This window comes from Heptranchias perlo, chromosome 10 (assembly GCF_035084215.1).
Source record: "Heptranchias perlo isolate sHepPer1 chromosome 10, sHepPer1.hap1, whole genome shotgun sequence".
NCBI classification, from domain to species: Eukaryota; Metazoa; Chordata; class Chondrichthyes; order Hexanchiformes; family Hexanchidae; genus Heptranchias; species Heptranchias perlo.
In genome coordinates, this window is record NC_090334.1 from 1416016 (window position 1) to 1441510 (window position 25495).

The following is a 25495-nucleotide window of genomic DNA, read 5'->3' on the forward strand; positions in this document are numbered from 1 at the left end:
TGTAAGCAGGATCAAGAGCCCCACATGGTATGTTGCCTACCAGGTGCCAGGGTGAGGGGCATCTCGAACCGGCTTGAAAGGATATTGGAGAGGGAGGCGGAGTATCCAGTCATTGTGGTCCATGTTGGGACCATCATAGGCAAGAGGTCCTGTTCAGAGAGTACCAGGAGCTAAATTAAAAAAACAAGACCTCAAGGGTTATAATCTCTGGATTATTACCCGAGCAATGTGCAAATTGTCATAGGGATAAACAGATTACGGAAGTGAACATGTGGCTGAAGGAGTGGTGTGGGAAAGAGGGGTTCCATTTCATGGGACACTGGCACCAGTACTGAGACAGCAAGGAACTGTACCATTGGGACAGGCTCCACCTGAACCAAGCTTGGACCAGGATCCTAGCGGAAAGGATAAATAGGGCAGTCACAAGGACTTTAAACTAGTAAATGGGGGGGGGGGGTAAGGCACAGGTGGAAAAGGTAATATAAATAATCATTCTAAAACAAATGAAAAGGAAGAGAGTAGAGTAATAGTCAGAAATTAAGCTTTAGGCACTACAGGTAAAAGGAAAACTAAAAGATATAAAATAATTAAACCAGGGGAGAGAAATAAGAAATGTGTGAGAAAAACAACAACATTAGAGCAGGAGGACAGATTAGGGTGTGTGGCCCAAATAAGTGCCCTTTATACAAACCCCTGGAGTATAAGGAACAGACTGAATGAATTGCAGGTGCAAATTCAACTTAGAGGGTACAACATGGTAGCCATTACGGAGTCATGGCTACAAAACGGTCAGGACTGGGAACTGAATATACCAGGTTATAAGGTCTACAGGAAGGATAGGGAAACTGGTACAGGAGGAGGAGGAGCCCGAGTGATTAACAGTGAAATTACTTTATAGGAAGAGAGGATATAACGAGAGGTAAGCAGAATTAAGAAATAGAAAAGGATTTAAGTAGTGGGAGTTGTCTATAGGCCCCCTGGTAGCAGCTGTGAAGTGGCAGAATGTATAAGATTAGACAAGCATGTAGCAAAGGCAGAGTAGTTTTAATGGGGGATTTTAACTTCCATATTGGTTGGGAGAAGCAGATGAGCTCATGTCAGAAAGATAGTGAATTTCTTGAATGTGTTCAGGACAGCTTTCTGCAACAAGATGTCCTAGAACCAATAAGGAGGCAGGCCATATTAGATTTAATAATGAGTAAGGAGCCAGATTTAGTTACCAGCCTAACAGTGTGTGAATATTTATCCAATAGCGATCATAATATGATCAAGTTCAATGTTGTGTTTGAAAGTAGCTGATACAGTTTCTTCCTAAGATTCTAAATTTAGGTAAGGCCGACTTCAATGGGATGAGACAGAGACTGTCCACAGTAAACTGGGCAAATCTCTTAATGGGTAAAATGATAGACGATCAGTGGGGGATGTTCAGTAAAGAATTTAACGTGATACAGAACCAGTATATACCCCTAAGGAACAAGAGCTCTACTTGCCAAAAAAAACAGCCGTGAGCAACAAAAGAGGTAAGGGACAACATAAAACTAAAAGAAAAGGAATATTAAAATGCAAAAAATAGCACAGATCCTGGTGACTGGGTGCGATGCAAAGGGTGACAAAACAGATAGACCTACAAAAAGAGTATGAAAAGAAACTTGCAAAGGATATCAAAACCAACAAAAAAAATCTACAATTTTATCAGGAAAAAGAGGGTGGTCCAGAGCAATGTGGACCCTTGAAAACTGATATTGATATTGTAAATGAAAATAAGGAAATGGCGGACATGTTAAATAATTACTTTGCATCAGTATTTACAGCAGAGGAAGAGGATAGCATACCAGACACCCCAAGGAAATTAATTTTGAATCAGGGACAGGAACTCACCATAATTAATGTAAGCAAATTAACAGTAATGAAGAAAATAATGGCACTAACCAGGACCAGATGGTTTCCGTCCCGGGGTTTTAAAGGAAGTAGGTGAGCACATTGCAGATGCCCTAACTATAATCTTTCAAAGTTCTCTCAATTCAGGAACTGTTTCTTTAGATTGGAAAATTTAATAGTTCACTCCTCTATTTAAGAAATGTGAGAGAGGGAAACCAGGGAATTATAGACCAGTTAGCCTAACATCTGTTATTGGGAAATTACTAGAGTCTATAATTAAGGATAGAGTGACTGAACATCTTGAAAATTTTCTGCTGATCGGAGAGAGCCAGCGTGGATGTGTAAAGGGTAGGCCATGCCTGACGAACTTGATTGAATTTTTTTAAAGTAGTGGATAGGGGAATGTCTATGGATGTTATTTATATGGACTTCCAGAAGGCATTTGATAAAGTCCCTCATAAGAGACTGTTAGCTAAAGTTGAAGCTCATGGAATTGAGGGCAAGTTATTGACCTGGTTTGGAAATTGGCTGAGCGGCAGGAGACAGAGAGTAGGGATAATGGGCAAGTACTCAAATTGGCAGGATGTGACTAGTGGAGTCCCGCAGGGATCTGTGTTGGGGCCTCAATTATTCACTGTATTTATTAACGACTCAGATGACAGGATAGAGAGCCACATATCCAAGTTTGCCAATGACACAAAGATAGGCAGCATTGTAAGCAGTGTAGATGGAAGCATAAAATTACAGAGAGATATTAATAGATTAAGTGAATGGGCAAAACTGTAGCAAATGGATTTCAATGTAGGCAAGTGTGAGGTCATCCACCTTGGACCTGAAAAGAATAGATCAGAGTACTTTCTAAATGGTGAAAAGCTCGAAACAGTGGAGGTTCAAAGAGAGTTAGGGGTCCATGTACATAGATCATTAAAATGTCAGGGACAGGTACAGAAAATAATCTATAAGGCTAATGGAATGCTGGCCTTTATATCTAGAGGACTAGAGTACAAGGGGGTAGAAGTTATGCTGCAGCTATACAAAACCCTGGTGAGACCACAGCTGGAGTACTGTGAGCAGTTCTGGGCACCGCACCTTCGGAAGGACATATTGGCCTTGGAGGGAGTGCAGTGTAGGTTTACTAGAATGATACCCGGACTTCAAGGGTTAAATTACAAGAGGAGATTATACAGACTTGGAGAGAAAAAATTGACATTAAAATTCCTTCTTGATACAATCTATTCAAACCAAGCTAAATTCACCTTCACCAATACTGTTGTATCAAACTTAATTCAGGGTAACACTAAGTAATTTTGACAAGGTAACTAATCACTCCCATGATGCCAGCAGAATGTCTAGTCTGGTACAAATCTGGAATGCACTGCCTGAAAGGGCGGTGGAGGCAGATTCAATAGTAACTTTCAAAAGGGAGTTGGATAAATACTTGAAGGGAAAAAATTTACAGGGCTATGGGAAAGAGCAGGGGAGTGGGACTAATTGGATAGCTCTTTCAAAGAGCCGGCACAGGCACGATGGGCCGAATGGCAGCCTTCTGTGCTGTATGATTCTATGAAACACAAAAATTGTTTAAAAATATACATTTGATAGTTGCTCAAAGTGGAAAGTCTGTCAGGCAGGCTGCCCATGTGTCAGGAAGTAAGTTATTTATTGACAATGGTTAACTTTTTGAAATCTTAACTTTTTTGCCCCCATTTCTTTGTAATTGAGTTGTAAATATAGATAGATAGATAGATAGAAGTTACAACATGGAAACAGGCCCTTCGGCCCAACATGTCCATGTCGCCCAGTTTATACCACTAAGCTAGTCCCAATTGCCTGCTCTTGGCCCATATCCCTCTATACCCATCTTACCCATGTAACTGTCCAAATGCTTTTTAAAAGACAAAATTGTACCCGCCTCTACTACTGCCTCTGGCAGCTCGTTCCAGACACTCACCACCCTTTGAGTGAAAAAATTGCCCCTCTGGACCCTTTTGTATCTCTCCCCTCTCACCTTAAATCTATGCCCCCTCGTTATAGACTCCCCTACCTTTGGGAAAAGATTTTGACTATCTACCTTATCTATGCCCCTCATTATTTTATAGACTTCAATAAGATCACCCTGAAACCTCCTACTCTCCAGGGAAAAAAGTCCCAGTCTGTCTAACCTCTCCCTGTAAGTCAAACCATCAAGTCCCGGTAGCATCCTAGTAAATCTTTTCTGCTCTCTTTCTAGTTTAATAATATCCTTTCTATAATAGGGTGACCAGAACTGTACACAGTACTCCAAGTGTGGCCTCACCAATGCCCTGTACAACTTCAACAAGACATCCCAACTCCTGCATTCAATGTTCTGACCAATGAAACCAAGTATGCCAAATGCCTTCTTCACCACCCTATCCACCTGTGACTCCACTTTCAAGGAGCTATGAACCTGTACTCCTAGATCTCTTTGTTCTATAACTCTCCCCAATGCCCTAACATTAACGGAGTAGATCCTGTCCCTCAGAATACCCTCTAACAACTTACCCACTACAGATGTCAGGCTCACCGGTCTGTAGTTCCCAGACTTTTCCCTGACGCCCTTCTTAAACAAAGGCACAACATTTGCTACCCTCCAATCTTCAGGCACCTCACCTGTAGCGGTGGATGATTCAAATATCTCTGCTAGGGGACCCGCAATTTCCTCCCTAACCTCCCATAACGTCCTGGGATACATTTCATCAGGTCCCGGAGATTTATCTATAATTTTTTTTTAATTAATTGTAACAGTAGGGTTACCACCAGTCTAAGTTTAGATGATCCAGTTTTTGAGTGATATTGGCTAGAGATTTCTGAAGTACAAACTGCAAAATAAAAGTCCATTCATTTTTAAGGCACTGGTTTACAGCAAATTTAATTGTTTCCACTGAGCTTTTCAGTAAGGTGGAAACCAGTGGCCTTGGAAAATATTTTCTTTCTCTGCTTACTGCTGGGATGTGCAGCTTTAATTACTGAGGTTTTTCGATTGAGTTTCAAAAGTACCCTCAGCTCAAGCCATGAGCTCACTCCCTGTCCATTTCATAGAATAGAATCATAGAATGGTTACAGCACTGAAGGAGGACCTTCGGCCCATCGAGTCTGTGCCGGCTCTTTGTAAGAGCAATCCAGTTAGCCCCATTCCCCTGCTCTTTCCCTGTAGCCCTGCAAATTTTTTCGCTTCAAATATTTATCCAATTCCCTTTTGAAAGCCACGATTGAATCTGTGTCCACCACCCTTTCAGGCAGTGTATTCTTGATCATAACCACTCGCTACGTAAAAAAGTTTTTCCTCATGTCGCCTTTGGTTCTTTTGCCAATCACCATAAATCTGTGTCCTCTGGTTCTCGACCCTTCTGCCAAAGGGAACAGTTTCTCTTTATAGTCATGATTTTGAATACTTCTATCAAATCTCCTCTCAAGCTTCTCTGGTCTAAGGAGAACAACCCCAGCTTCTCCAGTCTATCCACGTAACTAAAGTCCCTCATCCCTGGAACCGTTCTATTAAATCTTTTCTGCACCCTCTCTAAGGCCTTCACATCCTTCCTAAAGTGCAGTGCCCAGAATTGGACACAATGCTCCAGTTGTAGCCGAACCAGTGTTTTATAAAGGTTCATCATGACTTCCTTGCTTTTGTACTCTCTGCTTCTATTTATAAAGTCCAGGATCCCCTATGCTTTTTTAACTGCTTTCTCAACCTGCCCTACAAGCTTCAAAGATTTGTGCACATACACCCCCAGATCTCTCTGTTCCTGCACCCCCTTTAGAATTGTACCATTTAGTTCATATTGCCTCTTCTCGTTCTTCCTGCCAAAATGTATCACTGCGCATTAAATTTCATCTGCCACGTGTCCACCCATTCCACCAGCCTGTCGATAGCCTCTTGAAGTCTACCACTATCCTCCTCACTGTTCACTACACTTCCAAGTTTTGTGTCGTCTGCAAATTTTGAAATTGTGCCCTGTACACCCAAGTCCAAGTCATTTATATATCAAGAAAAGCAGCGGTGCTAATACCGACCCCTGGGGAACACCACTGTGCTGGTTTTCCTTTATTAATCCACACTTGTCCAAGTGACTATTAATTTTGTCCCCGATTATCGTTTCTAAAAGCTTCCCCACCACCGAGGTTAAACTGACTGGCCTGCAGTTGCTGGGTTTATCCGTACACCCTTTTTTGAACAAGGGTGTAATATTTGCAATTCTCCAGTGCTCTGGCACCACCCCTGTATCTAAGGATGATTGGAAGATTATGACCAGTACCTCCGCAATTTCCACCCTTACTTCCCTCAGCAACCGAAGATGTATCCCATCCGGACCGGGTAACTTATCTACTTTAAGTATAGCCAGCCTTTCTAGTACCTCCTCTTTTTTCCTGGTTAATTCCTGGGATGAGAGGTGGAGTAGAATGGGCCTATACTCTCTGGAAGTTAGAAGAATGAGAGGTGATCTCATTGAAACATAAAAGATTCTGAGAGGGCTTGACAGGGTAGATGCTGAGAGGCTGTTTTCCCTGGCTGGAGAGTCTAGAACTAGGGGGCATAGTCACAAGATAAATTCTCAGCCATTTAGGACTGAGATGAGGAGGAATTTCTTCACTCAGAGGGTTGTGGATCTTTGGAATTCTCTGTCGCAGAGGGCTGTGAATGCTCAGTCGTTGAGTATGTACAAGATTGAGATTGATAGATTTTTGGACACTAAGGGAATCAAGGGATGCGGGGATCAGGCAGGAAAGTGGAGTTAAGGTTGAAGATCAGCCATGATCTTATTGAATGGCGGAGCAGGCTCGAGGGGCCATACGGCCTACTCCTGCTCCTATTTCTTATGTTATCATCAATTTTCACCCCATCCAGTATCTCAACTACCTCCCCTTTTACTGCGACTTCGGCAGCATCTTCTTCCTTGGTAAAGACAGATGCAAAGTACTCATTTAGTACCTTGGCTATGCCCTTTGCCTCCATGAGTAGATCTCCTTTATGGTCCCTAATCGGCCCCACCCCTCCTCTTACTGCCCGTTTGCTGTTAACGTGCCTGTACAAGACTTTAGGATTCCCTTTTATGTTAGCTGCCAGTCTATTCTCATACTCCCTCTTTGCCCCTCTTATTTCCTTTTTCACTTCTCTGAACTTTCTATATTCAGCCTGGTTCTCACTTGTGTTATCAACCTGACATCTGACACATGTCCCCTTTTTTCCCCCGCTTCATCTTACTCTCGATCTCTTTCACTCTCCAGAGAGCTCTGGCTTTGGTTGCCCTACCTTTCCCTCTCGAGGGAATGTACCTAGACTGTACCCGACCCACCTCCTCTTTAAATGCAGCCCAGTTCTGGACTTAACAAAAACTCACAAGCCTCCATGTGTTCAAATAAAAAGAAGCGACCAACAGACCTGCCTTTTCTTCACAGGAAGTGGTGTAATGGTATCGCTCCTTCACACCTGGGACTTCCTGCTCATGGACACGGTGACTAGGATTGTCCTGGAGTCAACAGGAATTGAAGGTTAATGTCCCAGACACTGCTACAAGCAACCCGGGAGAGAAAAAAAATCACTGGGACATTAAAAACAATTCTGTGTTCTTTTCATTTTCTTTGAACAGTTTACTTTATTAGTTATTAAAATTTTGGTGATGGGGAAAAATGGCTGCTTGACCGACAGTCAAGAATCATCCAATCAGGTAATGAAGAATCTGTTCAGTTTCCAATTGGCCGTTGGAAGGCACAGCATCGTGAGGATGGGCATGTCGGGTGACCAATGGCAGGAGCTTGGGGGTGGGGCACTGAGGATGGGCATGTCGGGCGACCAATGGCGGGAGCTTGGGGGTGGGGCACTGAGGATGGGCATGTCGGGCGACCAATGGCGGGAGCTTGGGGGTGGGGCACTGAGGATGGGCATGTCGGGCGACCAATGGCGGGAGTTTGGGGGTGGGGCACTGAGGATGGGCATGTCGGGCGACCAATGGCAGGAGCTTGGGGGTGGGGCACTGTGAGGATGGGTATGTCGGGTGACCAATGCCGGGAGCCTGGAGGCGGGGGCTGTTGGAGCGGTACATCATGTGATGAAAAACCTGAAACACATTCAATCAGAGTTGGAGACCCTAATTGTGACATGAGATTTATCTTGTTTTGGAATAATTGCCTGCTCCCTCTAAAGATAAGTGATGTTTCAGCAGCTCAGTGACGGTAAAGTTATATGTTTGGGTGAGGAAAAACAAACTGACCGCTGTAATAGACAGCAGCTGTCGAGACAGGATGGTACGCGGTCCATTTGTGTGTGATCTTTCCTCCAGCAGCATCCGTACTGAGCTGTGCTCAGGTTCCTGTCCAAACTTGTCTTGTCAACTGCAGTTCAGCTAACTAGTGCCATGGCTTTCTGGCCTTTTTTTTAAACCTTAAGTCTAGAGTGAAAATGTATTTACACAAATTAAAAACCTCCTCTCCACTTTCAAGTCCATGCACGTTTAATGGCGGGGCAGGGCGGGGCGGGGGAGAGGGGGCGTGTGGTTTCCAGGGTCACGTGATTTGCAGCAGCTCCCAGTGTTGGCTGTCGAGCTCAGGCTGACAGGGTGTGGTCCCCAGCCGGCTGGGTTCAGTTTTGGCTGCTTGGCTGTCCAGGCACGCGCCAGTTACCAGGTGCTGGATGGCCGATCCCATCAGCTTCCATTTCTAGAATAAACAATGAAGACATTATTACACGCAGCGGTTAAAGAAAAGCACTCGCTTTTCTACAGTGCCTTTCACAACTTCAGGCCGTCCCAAAGCAACTCACAGACAATGAAGTACTTTTGAAGCATAGTCACTGTTGTAATGTAGGAAACGCAGCAGCCGATTTGTGCACAGCAAGATCCCACAAACAGCAATGAGATGACCACCAGATAATCTGTTTTAGTGATGTTGGTTGAGGGATAAATATTGGCCTGAACACCGGGGAGAGCTCCCCTGCTCTTCTTTGAAATAATGCCATGGAATCATTCTTTCACCTGAGAGGGCGGACGATGCCTTGTTTTAACGTCTCATCTGAAAGACGGCACCTCCAACAATGCAGCACTCCTTCAGTACTGGCACTGGAGTGTCAGCCTGGATTTTGTGCTCAAGTCTGGAGTGGGCCTTGAACCCACGACCTTCTGACTCAGAGGGGAGAGTGATACGGCTGACAGGTCGAGGTCTCAGTCCTGTGCTTGTGTTGATGGAATCTAATCTCTGGTACATGATCTTCAAATAAAAAGATGGAAAAATAAAACACACACACTGGATAACTGCTTAATTCTATTTTTTAATCTTTTTAAAATTCTTGGCAACAACATTCAATTGAGACAGCTCCATCTGTACTCCCATATTGGCATTGAAGAAGCCTCCCTCGATCCTAGAGCCCAGTAAAACAATTCTCTGGCTTGTCAGCATAAATAATATTTAATACATAAAATTGAAACAATGTGTGAGTGTAGAGAAAGGGGTTTGAGCACCATGCTAAAACTCCACAATAAATTCACTGCTCTGTAACAATATCCAGATTGCAGTGTTTCCACTTCCATTACATTTTCTATTCTGTATTTATTGCTTTTTATAAAGATGGCACCAAGTAACATACCACTCTTCAATAATGTACCACTCTTTCTTCACTATGATAGTACAGTAGTGTAGTGGTTGTGTTACTGGACTCATAATCCAGAGAACCGGAGTTCAAATCTCACCACCGCAGTTCCAGAATTTGAATTCAATTTAAAATAAATCTGGAAATAAAAAGCTGGTGTCAGTAAAAGCGAAGCTGTCGGATTGTCGTAAAAACCCAACTGGTTCACTGACGTCCTTTAGGGAAGGAGGCCTGCCGTCTGGGCCTCCAGTCCCACACCTACGTGGTTGACACTTAACTGCCCTCTGAAGTGGCCGAGCAAGACACACTTGGTTGTATCAAATGGTTCAAGGCGGCGGCTCACCACCACCTTCTCAAGGGCAATGAGGGATGGGCCTTGCCAGCGACGCCCACATCCCCAGAACGAATGGGGTGGGGGGGGGGGGGGGGGAAAGATGGATTACAACCTACTTTGGATCATTTCATCTTTATATAGGAGCAGGAGGAGGACATTTGGCCCAGTCAGTCAGCTCAGTCTTAAAGCAATACTGCAGGCAGCTTGGGATCCAATAACCAGTGATTCCTGCTGATTTATATGTTCTAATGTCTCTGCTAAATAACCATTTTCCGTTGTAAACTGGAGTTTTTAAGTGTGCCTCCCGCTGTCTGACCATTGCTGCTATTGGGCAATCTGATGTTTTATCAAAAATACAAACCACAATGAAAGTGTGTGTAGCAGGGAGCCTCAGGCACATGTTTTCTGTTAATAATTAGAATGTTTTAAACTGCATGTACCGTGGAATACTGTAGAGTACAGGCTTCTCCACTTCTCAGTATTAAGACAAAGATATGAAAATTACTTAATGGTGAATAATTTTTTAAAAAATTAGTTCCCCTGCTTCCCCAATTTTCATTCGGTCGATTCACTAGCCATTTCTCACACTGAATTGTAATACTTTTCACTGTCCTAAATTTCATCTGCTATTATCCTACTCACTGATCTATCGAGAGGGTCCCAGGTTCAATCTCTGGGCTACGCCGAGTGCAGTGTGTGTCAGCTTGGCTCAGTGGGTATCACTCTCGCCTCTGAGTCAGAAGGTCGTGGGTTTAAGTCCCAGTCCGGACACTTGAGCACATAATCTAGGCTGACACTCCCAGCGCAGTACTGAGGGAGCACTACACTGTCGGAGGTGCCATCTTTCAGATGAGACGTTAAATAGAGGCCCTGTCTGCCCTCTCACTTGGATGTAAAAGATCCCATGGCACTATTTTGAAGAAGAGCAGGGGAGTTCTCCCCGGTGTTCTGGCCAATATTTATCCCTCAACCAACATCACTAAAACAGATTATCTGGTCATTATCTCATTGCTGTTTGTGGGATCTTGCTGTGCACAAATTGGCTGCCGTGTTTCCCACATTACGACAGCGACCGCACTTCAAAAGTACTTCATTGGCTGTAAAGTGCTGTTGTCCTGCAGTCCAGGACGACGGTGGAGGTGGGGGGCTGAGATTAAAGCCTGCCCTTCAGCTGCAGTGAGACCCCACCCTCCCAGTCCTCACTACTGGAAGCTCAGTTCCTGTGAACAATAGTAACCTGCTGTCCTTCTCTCACCTGTCTGCCATCCTCCAGATTGCACGGTTCGAGGATGACCTCCGATCCTATGGAGAAGTTTGTAATCGCCACGCACTTGTCCTGCTGCTTGATCAGAGGTCTGGACAACACCCATTCCTGCAAATAATCAAACATCCAAGAGTTGCAGTGTAACCTGAATTATAATGAGGACATAATCACACAAATTTCTAATGTCTTTGTTTATATATATATATATAAGCATTAATTTTTTTTAAAACCAGGTTTCTCCCCCTCCCCCCGAAGGCTCTGACTCTTGCTGGCGAAGGTCATTGGGCACCAGTAACTCTCAGTGAGTCAGCAGGCTATTCACCCACAGGGTGCATGCAACCGAATTTGATCCCATTATCACCTGTGATGGGAAGCCTGTCTGATTTATTTATCCTGCCCTCCCTATCCCAGTGCGACTGCCGAGGCTTCATTATACTCTCACACCCCCTGGCTGTCCACTAACTCAGAAGAGACCCGGGCTCAAAGCTGGATCTTCAGTGTTTGTCTTAGTGTTGCTCTGGCTGTGTGGTGTTACCCACAAGGCCAAAAGCAACGTGCAACCGTACTCCACAATCTCGTGATGAGACATTAAACCAAGGCCCCGTCTGCCCTCTCAGGTGGATGTAAAAGATCCCACGGCATTATTCGAAGAAGAGCAGGGGAGTTCTCCCCGGTGTCCTGGCCAATATCACTAAAAACAAATTATCTGGTCATTATCTCTCTGCTGTTTGTGGGATCTTGCTGTGCGCAAATTGGCTGCTGCGTTTCCCACATTACAACAGTGGCTACGATTCAGATCTGCTGCCTGTATTCTAACTCGCACCAAGTCCCGTTCGCCCATCATCCCCTGTGCTCGCTGACCTACATTGGCTCCCGGATCGGGAACGCCTCGATTTTAAAATTCTCATCCTTGTTTTCAAATCCCTCCATGGCCTCCCCCCTCCCTATCTCTGTAACCTCCTCCAGCCCTACAACCCTCCGAGATCTCTGCGCTCCTCCAATTCTGGCCTCTTGCACATCCCCGATTTTAATCGCTCCACCATTGGAGGCCGTGCCTTCAGCTGCCTAGGCCCTAATCTCTGGAATTCCCTCCCTAAACCTCTCCATCTCTCTACCTCTCTCTCCTCCTTTAAGATGCTCCTTAAAACCTATCTCTTTGACCAAGTTTCCCCTCTTAATATCTCCTTATGTGGCTCGGTGTCAAATTTTGTTTGATTACGTTCCTGTGGAGCGCCTTGGGACGTTTTACTACGTTATAGATGCAAGTTGTTGTTGATTGTGAAATTTGTAAACAATTTTACAACACCAAGTTATAGTCCAGCAATTTTATTTTAAATTCACAAGCTTTCGGAGGCTTCCTCCTTCGTCAGGTGAACGATGTGAAAATGAAATCCTCGAAATGAAATCGCATTTATAATTCACAGAACAATGCTTGGTGATTACAGACAGTTTTTTCAACTGCCCGTTGCCAAGGCAATCAGTGTGCAGACAGACAGGTGTTACCTGCCAGGTCTCAGAATATACAAATCACCAAAAAAAACAACAAACAAAAAAAAGAGATAGAGAGGTAGAAACATAGAAAAGACAGCAACTGACCCGTTATATTAAAAACAGATAACATTTGTTCGCTGGTGAGGTAACGTGTAGCGTGACATGAACCCAAGATCCCGGTTGAGGCCGTCCTCATGGGCGCGGAACTTGGCTATCAATTTCTGCTCGACGATTTTGCGTTGTCGTGTGTCTCGAAGGCCGCCTTGGAGTACGCTTACCCGAAGGTCGGTGGATGAATGTCCATGACTGCTGAAGTGTTCCCCGACTGGGAGGGAACCCTCCTGTTTGGCGACTGTTTGTCTGCACACTGATTGCCTTGGCAAGGGGCAGTTGAAAAAACTGTCTGTTATCACCAAGCATTGTTCTGTGAATTATAAATGCGATTTCATTTCGAGGATTTCATTTTCACATCGTTCACCTGACGAAGGAGGAAGCCTCCAAAAGCTTGTGAATTTAAAATAAAATTGCTGGACTATAACTTGGTGTTGTAAAATTGTTTACAATTGTCAACCCCAGTCCATCACCGGCATCTCCACATCTTGATTGTGAAAGAGGGGAAGGAAGAGTTGGAGTCTGTCTCTCACCTGGCTGAAGGGAATGCTGCTGTGTGTCTCGGTGCACTGCCCCAGGCTGATAATGATGTTGCCCGTCTTGTAGGGGGTCTGAGACTCCACGCACTTTCCTCCCTGTCTCAACACAACCGTCTCAGACACTTCCTTTTCTGGGATTCTGAAGCAAAAAGGAGGTTGTAAAAAGTGTCTCACTCAGTCATGACAAACTGGATAGAAAACAGTACCTGAGGAAATAAATGTCGTATGCAAGATGGATATATGTGTGATACCAACATACATCGTCAAGAGACAACAACAAACCAATGTAGAGTAATTCTGGGAAAGGTGGGACACAAGCACGTCTACAATATCTGCACATGCTCCTTTATTCCGCACAAGAACCTGGAGAAATGGTTTCTGACAGCTGTTCACTCCCAATGTTGTAGCAGTTTTGTTGTGAGCCTCTTCATTACTGCCTCAAGGCCACGTTGGTACAGGCCTGCCAGTAGGGTCTTTATAACATCATCGGCTAAGCAATAGCAAATGTTGTACAGAGCTCCTCTTAGACTCCATCTGGAGCACTGCGTTCAGTTCTGGGCACCGCACCTCAGAAAGGATATATAGGCCTTGGAGGGGGAGCAGCGCAGATTCACCAGAATGATACCGGGGGTTAGAGGGTTAAATTATGCGGACAGGTTGCACAGACTAAGCTTGTATTCCCCTGAGTTTAGAAGATTAAGGGTGATCTAATTGAGGTGTTTAAGATGATTTGATAGGGTAGATAGAGAGAAACTATTTCCTCTATCTCCTCCAGAAACATTTAAAAAAGTTCTACAAGAACAATTTGCTATTTTAGGAACATTGGAAGAAGAGGAGGCCATTCAGCCCCTCGAGGCTGTTCCGCCATTCATGTAGATTATGGGTATCTTAACTCCAATTACCCGCCTTTATTCCATATCCCATTATATCCCTATCTAATAAAAATCTATCGATCCGTCTTGAATGTTTCAATTGGCCCAGCATTCACACCTTCTGAGGGAAGAGTATTCCAGATTTCTACTTCCCTTTTACGGCCTGGCTCTAATTTTAAGATTATGCCCCCTTGTTCTGGATTCCCCCACCAGAGGAAATAGTTTCTCTGTATCTACCCTATCAAATCCTTTTGTCATTTTAAACACCTTGATTAGATCAGCGCTTAATTTTCTATACTCGAGGGAATACAAGCCTAGTTTATGCAATCTGTCCTCATAAGTTAACCCTTTAAGCCCCTGTACCATTCTGGTGAATTTGCACCAAGGCCATGGTTTTGTTACAAAAGCCATTTTGTCTGAAAAGTCTTGCTGAGCTAAGTATTTTCTATCTGCCTGCAATTTATGTGAGTTTTTCAAAACTTTACATTTGTTTCAGCATTGAAATCGGCATCCAAAATCAGAGGGATGGGGGGCAAATGGTAAGCATTTGGAGACTGGCCAGTCACACAATCATTGAAATGATTGGATGGGGAGTCAGTATGAGGATCTCCAGCAAACCAGATTTTCTCAGCACAATATAGAGACATTTCCTCTCGAGATGTGTGTAAGGACTTTTTTTTAAATTAGGGGAAGACTTAAAGATTGAAATTACTTCAGCCTCCGCCTTCGGAGTTTGACATTTTATTATTTAAATTAATCCCAAACACATTATGTGAAAGAGAAGCTGCTGGGGCAGGGAGGGGAAGGAATGAAGCATGTGGAAAGGAGAAAGGGCTGCAGCTTGCTGGCTGATTACTTACTGTTCCTTTCCCTTCCTCCCACAACATGAATCTCAATGCTCGTCCTGGTTACTTAATCTACTATGAGACGTTTATCCTTCTCATTAAAACACAGTCTAATTTTGATTTGTTTTGACATCTGGTTGTGAACAAACACTTTGGATCTTCAAATTGATTTCCAGAATCTGCTTCTCAAATGATCTGACTTCAGAATTCTCCAGTTTGCATTATGATAATGGAACACTAGAGCTAAATGAGAATTCGAGTATGAGACTGGTTTCAGTACATTTGATGTTTTTCTTGTATTTGGTTCGTTTATAAAGTCAACAGTATTGGAATGAGGGATTCTGTGGACTGGTCTCTCGTTCGTCTGAATAAAGATTACATAACCTTGTGGGTTGAGGCAAATATCAGATACATTTAAGGGGAAGCTAGATAAGCACATGAGGGAGAAAGGAATGGAAGGGTGTCCTGATAGGGACAGGTGAGGTAGGGTGGGAGGAGGCTCGTGTGGAGCGTAAATGCCGGCATAGACCAGTTGGGCTGAAAGACCTGTTTCTGTGCCGTAATCTCGATGTAACTCTGTCCAGAACAAGGGGGCTCAGGGGTGATGTCAGGAAGCACTTTGGCAGATTTTTGTTGGGTAAGGATATCAAGGGATATGAAGCAAAGGCAGGTAAATGGAGTTAAGATACTGATCAGCCACGATCTGACTGAATGGCGGAACAGGCCCGAGGGGCTGAATGGCCTCCTCCTGTTCCTATGTTGGTGAGAAGAGAAAGCCTTGGATCATGAGGGGAGAGGTGTAGGTGTGTGTATGTACATATATATGTAATAAATTGAAGTGGTGGGATTATTGTTGATTTTCATAAGAAATGAAAAAGAAACACTCGCCGATTGGTAATGTGGCCTAATCAGTGCATGTGGTGAAGAACTGATTGGTCGCAGTTTAATTGACCAGGGCTGGGCGTCAATTAAATGTTTGAATAAGTCAATAGGAGGTAAGTATAAAGAATCTGCCTATATTAGAATAAATATAACTAACAGTGAGAGAAATGTTATAGGAGGTATTGATGGCACACTCTATAAGCAAGATTTTTAATACATTACCAATCAATCTCCTGTGACATTGTACAGAGAGGCACGACCAAATGTAACCGTCTGGTGAAACGGGGTTAAATGTTAGGGATGATTAGGCCAGGGCATGCAGATGTAATTCAGTCCCCATTTAAAGTCGCAGTGTGACAAGTTTACATAGGCAGTTTCCATTATAAATGTGGACATAGGATTTTACAGTAGCCAAAGTTGACCAAAAATGTAACAATAATGTTAAAATCAGGACAAAATAACATTTTGTAGGCAAGAAAACTGCGCAGATGTAAGCTTTAATATATTATCTAGGTAATATGTCTTGCATAGGGTTAGCACGAGCAGTCTGGAGGACACAGCTTACGGACCTCCGATGAGTTCTCTGCTCGGGGGTATAGTTGGTACCGGTCTCTTGAGCACAGCATGTAATGGGTTGTATTAGTGTGTTTATTAATCAGATGTCTCTCTCGAGTCCACATGCCTGTATCATAAATGAAGGACAGTGAGTGTCCTAAACCCCAATAATGGGCAGAGCAGAGGGTAAGGGAGGACGATGAATAGAAACCAGCAGTAATCCTACCTCAGCTCGGGATAGATGTTCTCCAGGTACCACTGAAAGGACTTGCATTGTAGCTTACTGCGCAGCTGCACTCTATCTGCAATACTGAAACAGAGGGCGCTAAGTTACAGTGTAGCCAATGAACTTCACTTCTGGATCTCTAAGCACCAATTGAGAGTCAGAGCTTATAACCAAAGGATGCAACGCAGCAGCTCGTTAGAAACTGGGCCACCTTTGTGCCCACAGCTGCCCGATCTGGAAGAGAAACCACATAGAGGCAGGGCCTTCCTGACTAGACCAGGAATTCCAAGGGTCTTTCACCCTGGTCCTTTGTTGTAAGCCTCCTGGATACAGAGAGGCACTGGTGGAGCAGAGAGTTGGGAGCAGATCATGTCAAGTCAGCCCTGGCTCAGTGGGTGGCACTCTCCCCTCTGAGTCAGAAACTTGTGGATTGAAGTCCCACTCCAGAGACTTGAGCACAGGATGACACTCCAGTGCAGTACTGAGGGAATGCTGCAGTGTCGTTGGTGCCGTCTTTCAGATGAGATGTGGCCATTAAAGATCCCATGGCATATTTGAAGAAGAGCAAGGGAGTGCCCAAGCCATCATTCTTTGCACCAAAAAAAACAGAATCATCTCGTTGCTGTGGGATCTCACTGTGCACAAAATGGCTGCTTCTGTTTCCTACGTAATACAAGTCTCTGCACTTTGAAGTAACTCATGTAAAATGCTTTAAGACGTGACAAGGTGCGATATTGAGGCACATTCCGCTTAAATATAAATGCAACGGAGTTACAAGGAAGAGGCAGAAGATATGATTAGAAAAGAAGTTGCTTAAAGATTTCTCAGACTTACTTTCCGTAGGCCTTGCCAACGGCTGAGGGCCTGGCCTCGTAGTAGTACCGTTTATAGTCATCCATCCAGACCTCCACAGTCCGTTTGGTATTCCTTAAACAAACACATGCAGACGCTCTTCACTGTCGGAGTTTAAAGCATCAAAATAAAACATAGACCTGCCCCCAACCACCCTTTGCCAAACTGGACCTGTTTCTGGCTGGGGCAGTTGTTTTTGGGTGGGGTGGAGAGTTTATATATTGTATACACAGGGTATTACAATTGTGTGGGACAGGCTGGATGGACCAGGGGGTCTTTTCCTGTCCGTCACTGTTCCTATGTTTGTTAATTAATGTCAGTGCCACCTTTGACAGTTGAGATAAGATATAGTTAATAGAGGATCATGTGCCATGGTCTCACTGGGGTGAGCAATTGGGAAGATTCCTTTCAAAACACTTCTTGCGCATCTCCCAATTCACCTAAGCTGCAAATAGGAACATAGGAACAGGAGGAGGCCATTCAGCCCCTCGAGCCTGATCCGCCATTCAATTAGCTCATGGCTGATCTGCACCTTAACTCCACCTATCCGCCTTGGTTCCATATCCCTTAATACCCTTGCATAACAAAAATCTATCAAAATACACCATCTTCCTTATGTCCTCACTGCGTTACAGTTGAGACTTATCACACCCCCTCCTGCTCTAACTCCTGCAGGCTTACCTTATATAAGTGAGAGCGTTGCCCTCGGGGAAGTCGTATGGGTGTCGCTTGCGGAAGACGTGCCCCACACGGCTGCACGGCACAATCTCCAAACTTCCTCCGCACATCCAAACACGGAAAGACAGCTCTGGAAGTGAACATAGGAATTTCTAGACCAAAAAGACCACAGTCCGTCTAGTTCACCTCTACCATCCTGGTAGTCACATGATACGATAGTGGAGTTGTTGACTAATCAGAGCAATCAATCTCTATCAATGAGTCCACAACAGACCCAGACATGAGGCGAGGGAAACCCCCAGGGGTGGAGGGATTTAGGAACCATAGGTCTAAAGTCAGTTGTTCCTCCCGAGCTAGTTACACTTACCCCATGTCATGTCTCAAATTACTCAGATACTGGATCCCAAAATGTTATTTTCTGAAAGAAATCTATCTAATTTACATTTGAATGAATCAATATTAACCACTTCCATCATCTCCCTGGGGAATCTGTTCCACTCGCTCACTGAAATATTGTTCCTGCAGATCAGTGTTGAATTTACCCCCTTCAAGTGCAGGCCGTGTCCTCTGGATCTACTGTTCTGGACAAGGTGAAACATCTGGTCATGGTCGACATTAACTGGTCCCTTAATAGTGCTAAACAAACAAAACGTCACTGAACAGACTGAACCAATGGGCTGCAAGCTGCCTCAGAAGGTGCAAATCTTTGTGGAACATTCCTTTCCTTCCAGATATTTATCTGTCCCCACAATCAACTTCAAACCAAGGGGGTCCTCCAACTGTCAACAACACCATCAACTTTTTTTTTTATTCGTTCATGGGATGTGGGCGTCGCTGGTGAGGCCAGCATTTATTGCCCATCCCTAATTGCCCTTGAGAAGGTGGTGGTGAGCCGCCTTCTTGAACCGCTGCAGTCCGTGTGGTGACGGTTCTCCCACAGTGCTGTTAGGAAGGGAGTTCCAGGATTTTGACCCAGCGACGATGAAGGAACGGCGATATATTTCCAAGTCGGGATGGTGTGTGATTTGGAGGGGAACGTGCAGGTGGTGTTGTTCCCATGTGCCTGCTGCTCTTGTCCTTCTAGGTGGTAGAGGTCGCGGGTTTGGGCGGTGCTGTCGAAGAAGCCTTGGCGAGTTGCTGCAGTGCATCCTGTGGACTTGCATTTATATAGCGCCCTTAATGTAGTAAAACCTCCCAAGGAGCCTCACAGGAGTGATTATCAAACAGAATTTGACACCGAGCCACCTAAGGAGATATTAGGACAGATGACCAAAAGCTTGGTCAAAGTAGGTTTTAAGGAGCGACTTAAAGGAGGAGAGAGAGGTAGAGAGGTTTAGGGAGGGAATTCCAGAGCTTAGGGCCTAGGCAGCTGAAGGCACGGCCGCCAATGGTGGAGCGATTAAAATCTGGGATGCGCAAGAGGCCAGAACTGGTGGAGTGCAGAGATCTCGGAGGGATGTAGGGCTGGAGGAGGCTACAGAGATAGGGAGGGGTGAGGGCCATGGAGGGTTTTGAAAACAAGGATGAGAATTTTAAAAATCGAGGTGTTGTTGAACTGGGAGCACAGGGGTGATGGGTGAACAGAACTCGATGTGAGTTTGGACATGGACAGCAGAGCTTTGGATGAACTCAAGTTTAGCCAAGTCATGGTATTTTGATTCCAATATTGAGAGAAACACAATACTCTACGTACTTTCATTCCTCTTTTTTCTTGTCTTGTGCTCACAGGAGTGAAGGATGTTTGTGCTGGCAAATTGAGACAATTAGAATCATAGAAAGGTTACATAGAAGGAGGCCATTCAGCCCATCGAGTCCACGCCAGCTCTATGCAAGAGCAACCCAGCTAGTCCCACTCCCCCGCCCTTTCCCCGTAGCCCTGCAAATTTTTTCCTTTCAAGTACTTATCCAGTTCCCTTTTGAAGGCCATGATTGAATCTGCCTCCACCACCCCCTCGGGCAGTGCATTCCAGATCCTAACCACTCGCTGTGTAAAAAGGTTTTTCCTCATGTCACCTTTGGTTCTTTTGCCAATCACCTTAAATCTATGTCCTTGGGTTCTTGACCCTTCCGCCAATGGGAACAGTTTCTCTCTATCTACTCTGTCTCAACCCTTCATGATTTTAAATACCTCTATCAAATCTCCTCTCAACCTTCTCTGTTCCAAGAAGAGCCCCAGCTTCTCCAGTCAATCCAAGTAACTAAAGTCCCTCATCCCTGGAATCATTCTAGTAAATCCTTTCTGCACCCTCTCTAAGGCCTTCACATCTTTCCTGAAGTGCGGTGCCCAGAACTGGACACAATACTCCAGTTGTGGCTGAACCAGTGTTTTATAAAGGTTCATCGTGGCTTCCTTGCTTTTGTACTCTTATGGGCTCAATTTTAAACTTAAATTGCGGGTGGTTTGGGGGCGGGGGGGCTGCGAAAATTGCAGAAATACAGAGCGGGTTCAGAAACCGGCTCCAACCCGCCGACTCCCGCGTTTCCCACAGACTCACCTGTGTGCGGGGGGGCCCCGAATCTGGAAGTCCCGCCGGCAATTAAAGCCAGCAGGATGATAGTTAAAGAACCAAATGTACCTCAGGCACTTTACCAGTGATATATTAGGTGGTTCAAACGATTTTTAACGTACCTGGGCGGCTTTTCCACGGCTTCTGATTCACGCCTGGTTAAACAGTTAAAACATAAAATCAACCTACCTTCCCACCCAGCTCCGATGTCTCCCTCTACGATCTCCCCATCTCCCCCCCACCCACGTCCCACCGAACAGCCGCTCTTCCCCCCCGATGTCCCCATTCCCCCCACCGATCTGCCCCTCTCTTCCCCCCCCCCCCCACGATCTGCCCCTCTCTTCCCCCCCCCCCGCCGATCTGCCCCTCTCTCTCCCCACCCCCGCCGATCTGCCCCTCTCTCTCCCCCCACCCGCCGATCTGCCCCCTTCCCCCCTCCCTCCTCCCTCCTCCCCTCCCTCTCTCTCCTCTCTCCTTCTCCTCCTCCTCCTCCTCCCCCCCTCCCCCGCTGAGTCTCATTCTCTCTCTCTTTCTCACCCCCCCACCCACCCTCGGTATTGCAGCTCCTGTCAGCAGACAGCCTGTCACTCAGGGGCCGCCGGGCGCGAAACCCAGAAAGAACTTTAATCACCAACAATGACATCGCGACCGCGTCGGAATCGGTAAGTTTTTTTTAAATTCTGGTTTGCCACATGCACCTTCACCCCCCCCGCTGCCAACCCACCACCATTTCAAAATTGAGCTCTATGCCTCTATTCATAAAGCCCAGGATCCTGTGTGCTTTTTTAACAGCTTTCTCAACCTGCTCTGCCACCTTCAGCGATTTGTGCACATATACCCCCAGAATCTCTCTGTTCCTGTACCCCTTTTAGAGTTGTGCCCTCTAGTTTATATTGCCTCTCCTCGTTCTTCCTGCCGAAATGTATCACCTTGCATTTTTCGGTGTTAAATTTCATCTGCCACGTGTCCACCCATGCCACCAGCCTGTCTATATCCTCTTGAAGTCTATCACTATCCTCCTCACTGTTTACTACACTTCCAAGTTTTGTCTCATCTGCAAATTTGGAAATTATGCCCTGTACACCCAAGTCCAAGTCATTAATATATATCAAGAAAAGCAGTGGTCCCAGCACCGACCCCTGGGGAACACCACTGTACACCTCCCTCCAGTCCGAAAAACAACCGTTCACCACTACTCTCTGTTTCCTGTCACTGAGCCAACTCTGTATCCATGCTGCTACTGACCCCTTTATTCCATGGGCTTCAATCTTGATGACAAGCCTATAATGTGACACTTTATGAAACGCCTTTTGAAACAGAGACACCACATCAACCGCATTGCCCTCATCAACCTCTCTGTTACCTCATCAAAAAACTCTATCAAATTCCCCCTCTTTAGTATCAAGCACTTCCAGATCAGGTGTGGCATAGCCAGGTGCAGAGTAAAGCTTGCTTTAAACTACCCCAAGCTCAGCGGCTCCTCTCCCCTACCCTCCCTACCCTCCCTCCCTCCCTCCATCATCAGCCTTGATCTTGGAGTACCAAATTACAGACAATTTTATGCTTTAACAGCTACTGGGAACCTGGGTTGAGACTACTTAATTAGAATCATTATACCTTTCCCAGTATAGGTGTCAGCCAGGATTCAGAGACTTCAGCACATAATCTAGGCCGACACTCCCAGTGTGGTACTGAGGGAGTGCTGCACTGTTGGAGGTGCCGTCTTTTGGCTGAGATGATAACTTTAGCCTCCATCTGCCCTCACAGGAAGGTGTAAAAGATAGCATGGCCATATTCGAAGAAAAGCAGGGCAGTTCATCTGGTATTCAAACTATAACAATAAGCGGCAACTCTAGCTCCCCGTCCAGGCTACCTCTAATAATACAAGATTCTGAGGGGGTTTGACAGGGTAGATGCTGAGAGGCTGTTTCCCATGGCTGGAGAGTCTAGAACTAGGGGGCATAGTCTCAGGATAAGGGGTCGGCCATTTATGACTGAGATGAGGAGAAATTTCTTCACTCAAAGGGTTGTGAATCTTTGAAATTCTCTATCCCAGAGGGCTGTGGATGCTCAGTCATCGAGTATATTCAAGACTGAGATGGATAGATTTTTGGACTCCAGGGGAATCGGGATATGGGGATTAGGCGGGAAAGTGGAGTTGAGGTCGAAGATCAGCCACGATCTGATTGAATGGTGGAGCAGGCTCGAGGGGCGTATTGGCCTACTCCTGCTCCTATTTCTTATGTTCTTGTGTTACTATCCAGCATAACCCAACTTTCAGAATGAACTCACAATAAGCAGTCAGGTGATAACAGACACCTGCAAGAAAAAAAAAGAGAAATACAAGAACTCACCAAAATTTTCACCACCCCAAATGTCCATCTGCGTGTCATATTTGCCAAGGTGGTTGAACCAGAATTTACTGATGACAAAGATCCCTCCGGCAATAACAGGGGTCCTATAGAAATAAAGCACAGGTGTCAGCCGTGGCTCAGTGAGTCTCACTCTCCTCTGAGTCTGAAGGTCATGGGTTCGAGTCCCACTCCAGAGACTTGAGCACAAATTCCAGGCTGACACTCCCAGTGTGGTACTGAGGGAGTGCTGCACTGTCGGAAGTGCTGTCTTTCGGATGAGACATTAAACTAGAATGACAACAGTATGTTCGGGGGCGGGGGGATTGCGAGCTGCTGCCAAGCCCCAGCACGAGGCGGGATATTCCGGAGGGCTCCAGGACACGCTCCAGGTTCCAGAGCAAGTCGTGGGTTCCAGAACATGCCCTGGGTTCCGGAGTGCGCCCCGGGTTTCTTGGGGTAATTTTAACCGTGGTCGATGGTGTAAACCGGGAGATATCGAATTAGCCAGCCCTCATACAACGCGCCTGATTTTCCTTTTGATTGAAGTCAACAGAACGGAAAATCGGGGAGCCGTACAATGGGCAGCCAATTCGCTATTACTCAGTTTAAATCATCGCCCACAGTTAAAATGACCCACCGCGTCCGTGTGCAAACCAAATACAAGCCAATTGATTTAAGACCATGACATTCATTTGACCGACTGAAATCAGGTGAAGGACATTGGGGCTGTGCTTTCCCAGCCCCCTCACCCAGTGCTTACCGTATTGATTCAGTCGGGTCCGTCCTCACCATCTTCTGTTCAATGGGCATCTGCTCCCATTTAAAATGCAAACTCCAGTCAAACCCTATGGGGGGAGGGAGGATAAAACAGCAAGAAGTCCAATAAAGCCCACAACAGAGGGAAATCTGAGAGGCTGCCTGAACTGTGCCAAAGTTACTTCACAAGATTGACATAGATGAGGGAGTTCACTCAGCTCATCCCTTAGCTCAACCATCCACAACCTTCCTGTTCCCTCTTCGTGTCATTTTTTAATATTAATTCTGGGGATGTGGGCGTCACTGGCGAGGCCGGCATTTATTGCCCATCCCTAATTGCCCTTGAGAAGGTGGTGGTGAGCCGCCTTCTTGAACCACTGCAGTCCGAGTGGTCATACTGCCCGCAATGGTGTTAGGGAGGGAGTTCCAGGATTTTGACCCAGCGACGATGAAGGAACGGTGATATATTTCCAAGTCGGGATGGTGTGTGACTTGGAGGGGAACGTGCAGGTGATGTTGTTCCCGTGTGTCTGCTGCCCTTGTCCTTCTCGGTGCTGGAGATCACTGGTTTTCACCTTGAATTAATCCAAGGTTTTCCCCCTCCCCCAGCAGGCCCAGGATTATTCTTTCAGCTCAAAGCAGCTGAAACCACCTGGGAATTCGAGAGACATGTCTGTCTGGTCAAATTCTGAACCATAAGGGACTGAAATAGGGAGACATTTCCCGGTTAAATTGCTTTTGAGTCCAGACCCTCGTGGTTCACGGTGATCTCTACTTTAAAAAAATTATTTAACAAAATAACAAGGCAGCTCCCACACGCAGAGGAGTGAGACAGTCCCCTCAGACTTTACCATTTGATCATTTTGCTTCAAGTTTCCAGCATGGAATTGCTGGAGGTGCCGTCTTTCCAATGAGGCGTTAATCTGACTCTCAGTCTAACCTGTTTAGCTCAAGGGGAAAGGAGGTTCACTGCAGTCTAGCTCCAGGAGATAGGAACATAGGAACAGGAGGAGGCCATTCAGCCCCTCGAGCCTGTTCTGCCATTCAGTTAGATCATGGCTGATCTGTACCTCAACCCCATTTTCCCTCCTTTGCTCCATATCCCTCGATACCCTTACCCAATAAAAACCTATCTATCTCAGTCTTGAAAGCTCCAATTGACCCCCAGCATCCATAGCCTTTTGAGGGAGAGAGTTCCAGATTCCCACTCCCCTTTGTGTGAAGAAATGCTTCCTGACATCACCCCCGAACGGCCCAGCTCTAATTTTAAGGTTATTCCCCCTTGTTCCGGACTCTCCCACCAGAGGAAATAGTTTCTATCTACCCTATCAAATCCTTTAATCATTTTAAACACCGCACTTAGATCACCCCTTAATATAGCCAGGCAACTTTTGCAAACTTTCAAACTTCAAATTATTTTCAGTGGTAGCAAAACTTTCTCCTGTGACAATAAAATTTAACCAATGCCAGTGAGCATTGCACCCACGGAACTCTTTGTTTCCCGTGACCAGCAGTATAACTGGGATCTGCTGATCCTGCATTGCAATAATGGTCTGAAACCAGGAATACAGTAATGTCCGACAAGTAAATTACACATTAACCGTGGCTCAGTGGTAGCACCAGAGCTTAAGGCCAAGGTAGCTGAAGGCACGGCCACCAGTGTGGGGCGATTAAAATCACACAAGCAGCCAGAATTGGAGGAGCGCAGAGATCTCGGAGGGTTGTCGGGCTGGAGGAGGTTACAGAGATAGGGA

General features: G+C 45.6%; 1 protein-coding gene across 1 annotated transcript in view; it reads right to left on the reverse strand.

The window, feature by feature from the left end:
- Nucleotides 1-8327: 8327 nt before the first annotated feature.
- Nucleotides 8328-25495, reverse strand: part of galnt16 (UDP-N-acetyl-alpha-D-galactosamine:polypeptide N-acetylgalactosaminyltransferase 16) — a 119395-nt gene continuing 102227 nt past the window's right edge. The window contains exons 8-15 of the mRNA XM_067991104.1: nucleotides 23746-23830; nucleotides 22986-23089; nucleotides 18128-18254; nucleotides 17429-17521; nucleotides 16595-16678; nucleotides 13209-13353; nucleotides 11065-11181; nucleotides 8328-8550 (exon numbers count right to left, since the gene is read on the reverse strand). Of these exons, the coding sequence (XP_067847205.1) occupies nucleotides 8398-8550; nucleotides 11065-11181; nucleotides 13209-13353; nucleotides 16595-16678; nucleotides 17429-17521; nucleotides 18128-18254; nucleotides 22986-23089; nucleotides 23746-23830 (908 nt within the window). The 3' untranslated portion in view covers nucleotides 8328-8397. The remainder of the gene's footprint in view (nucleotides 8551-11064; nucleotides 11182-13208; nucleotides 13354-16594; nucleotides 16679-17428; nucleotides 17522-18127; nucleotides 18255-22985; nucleotides 23090-23745; nucleotides 23831-25495) is intronic.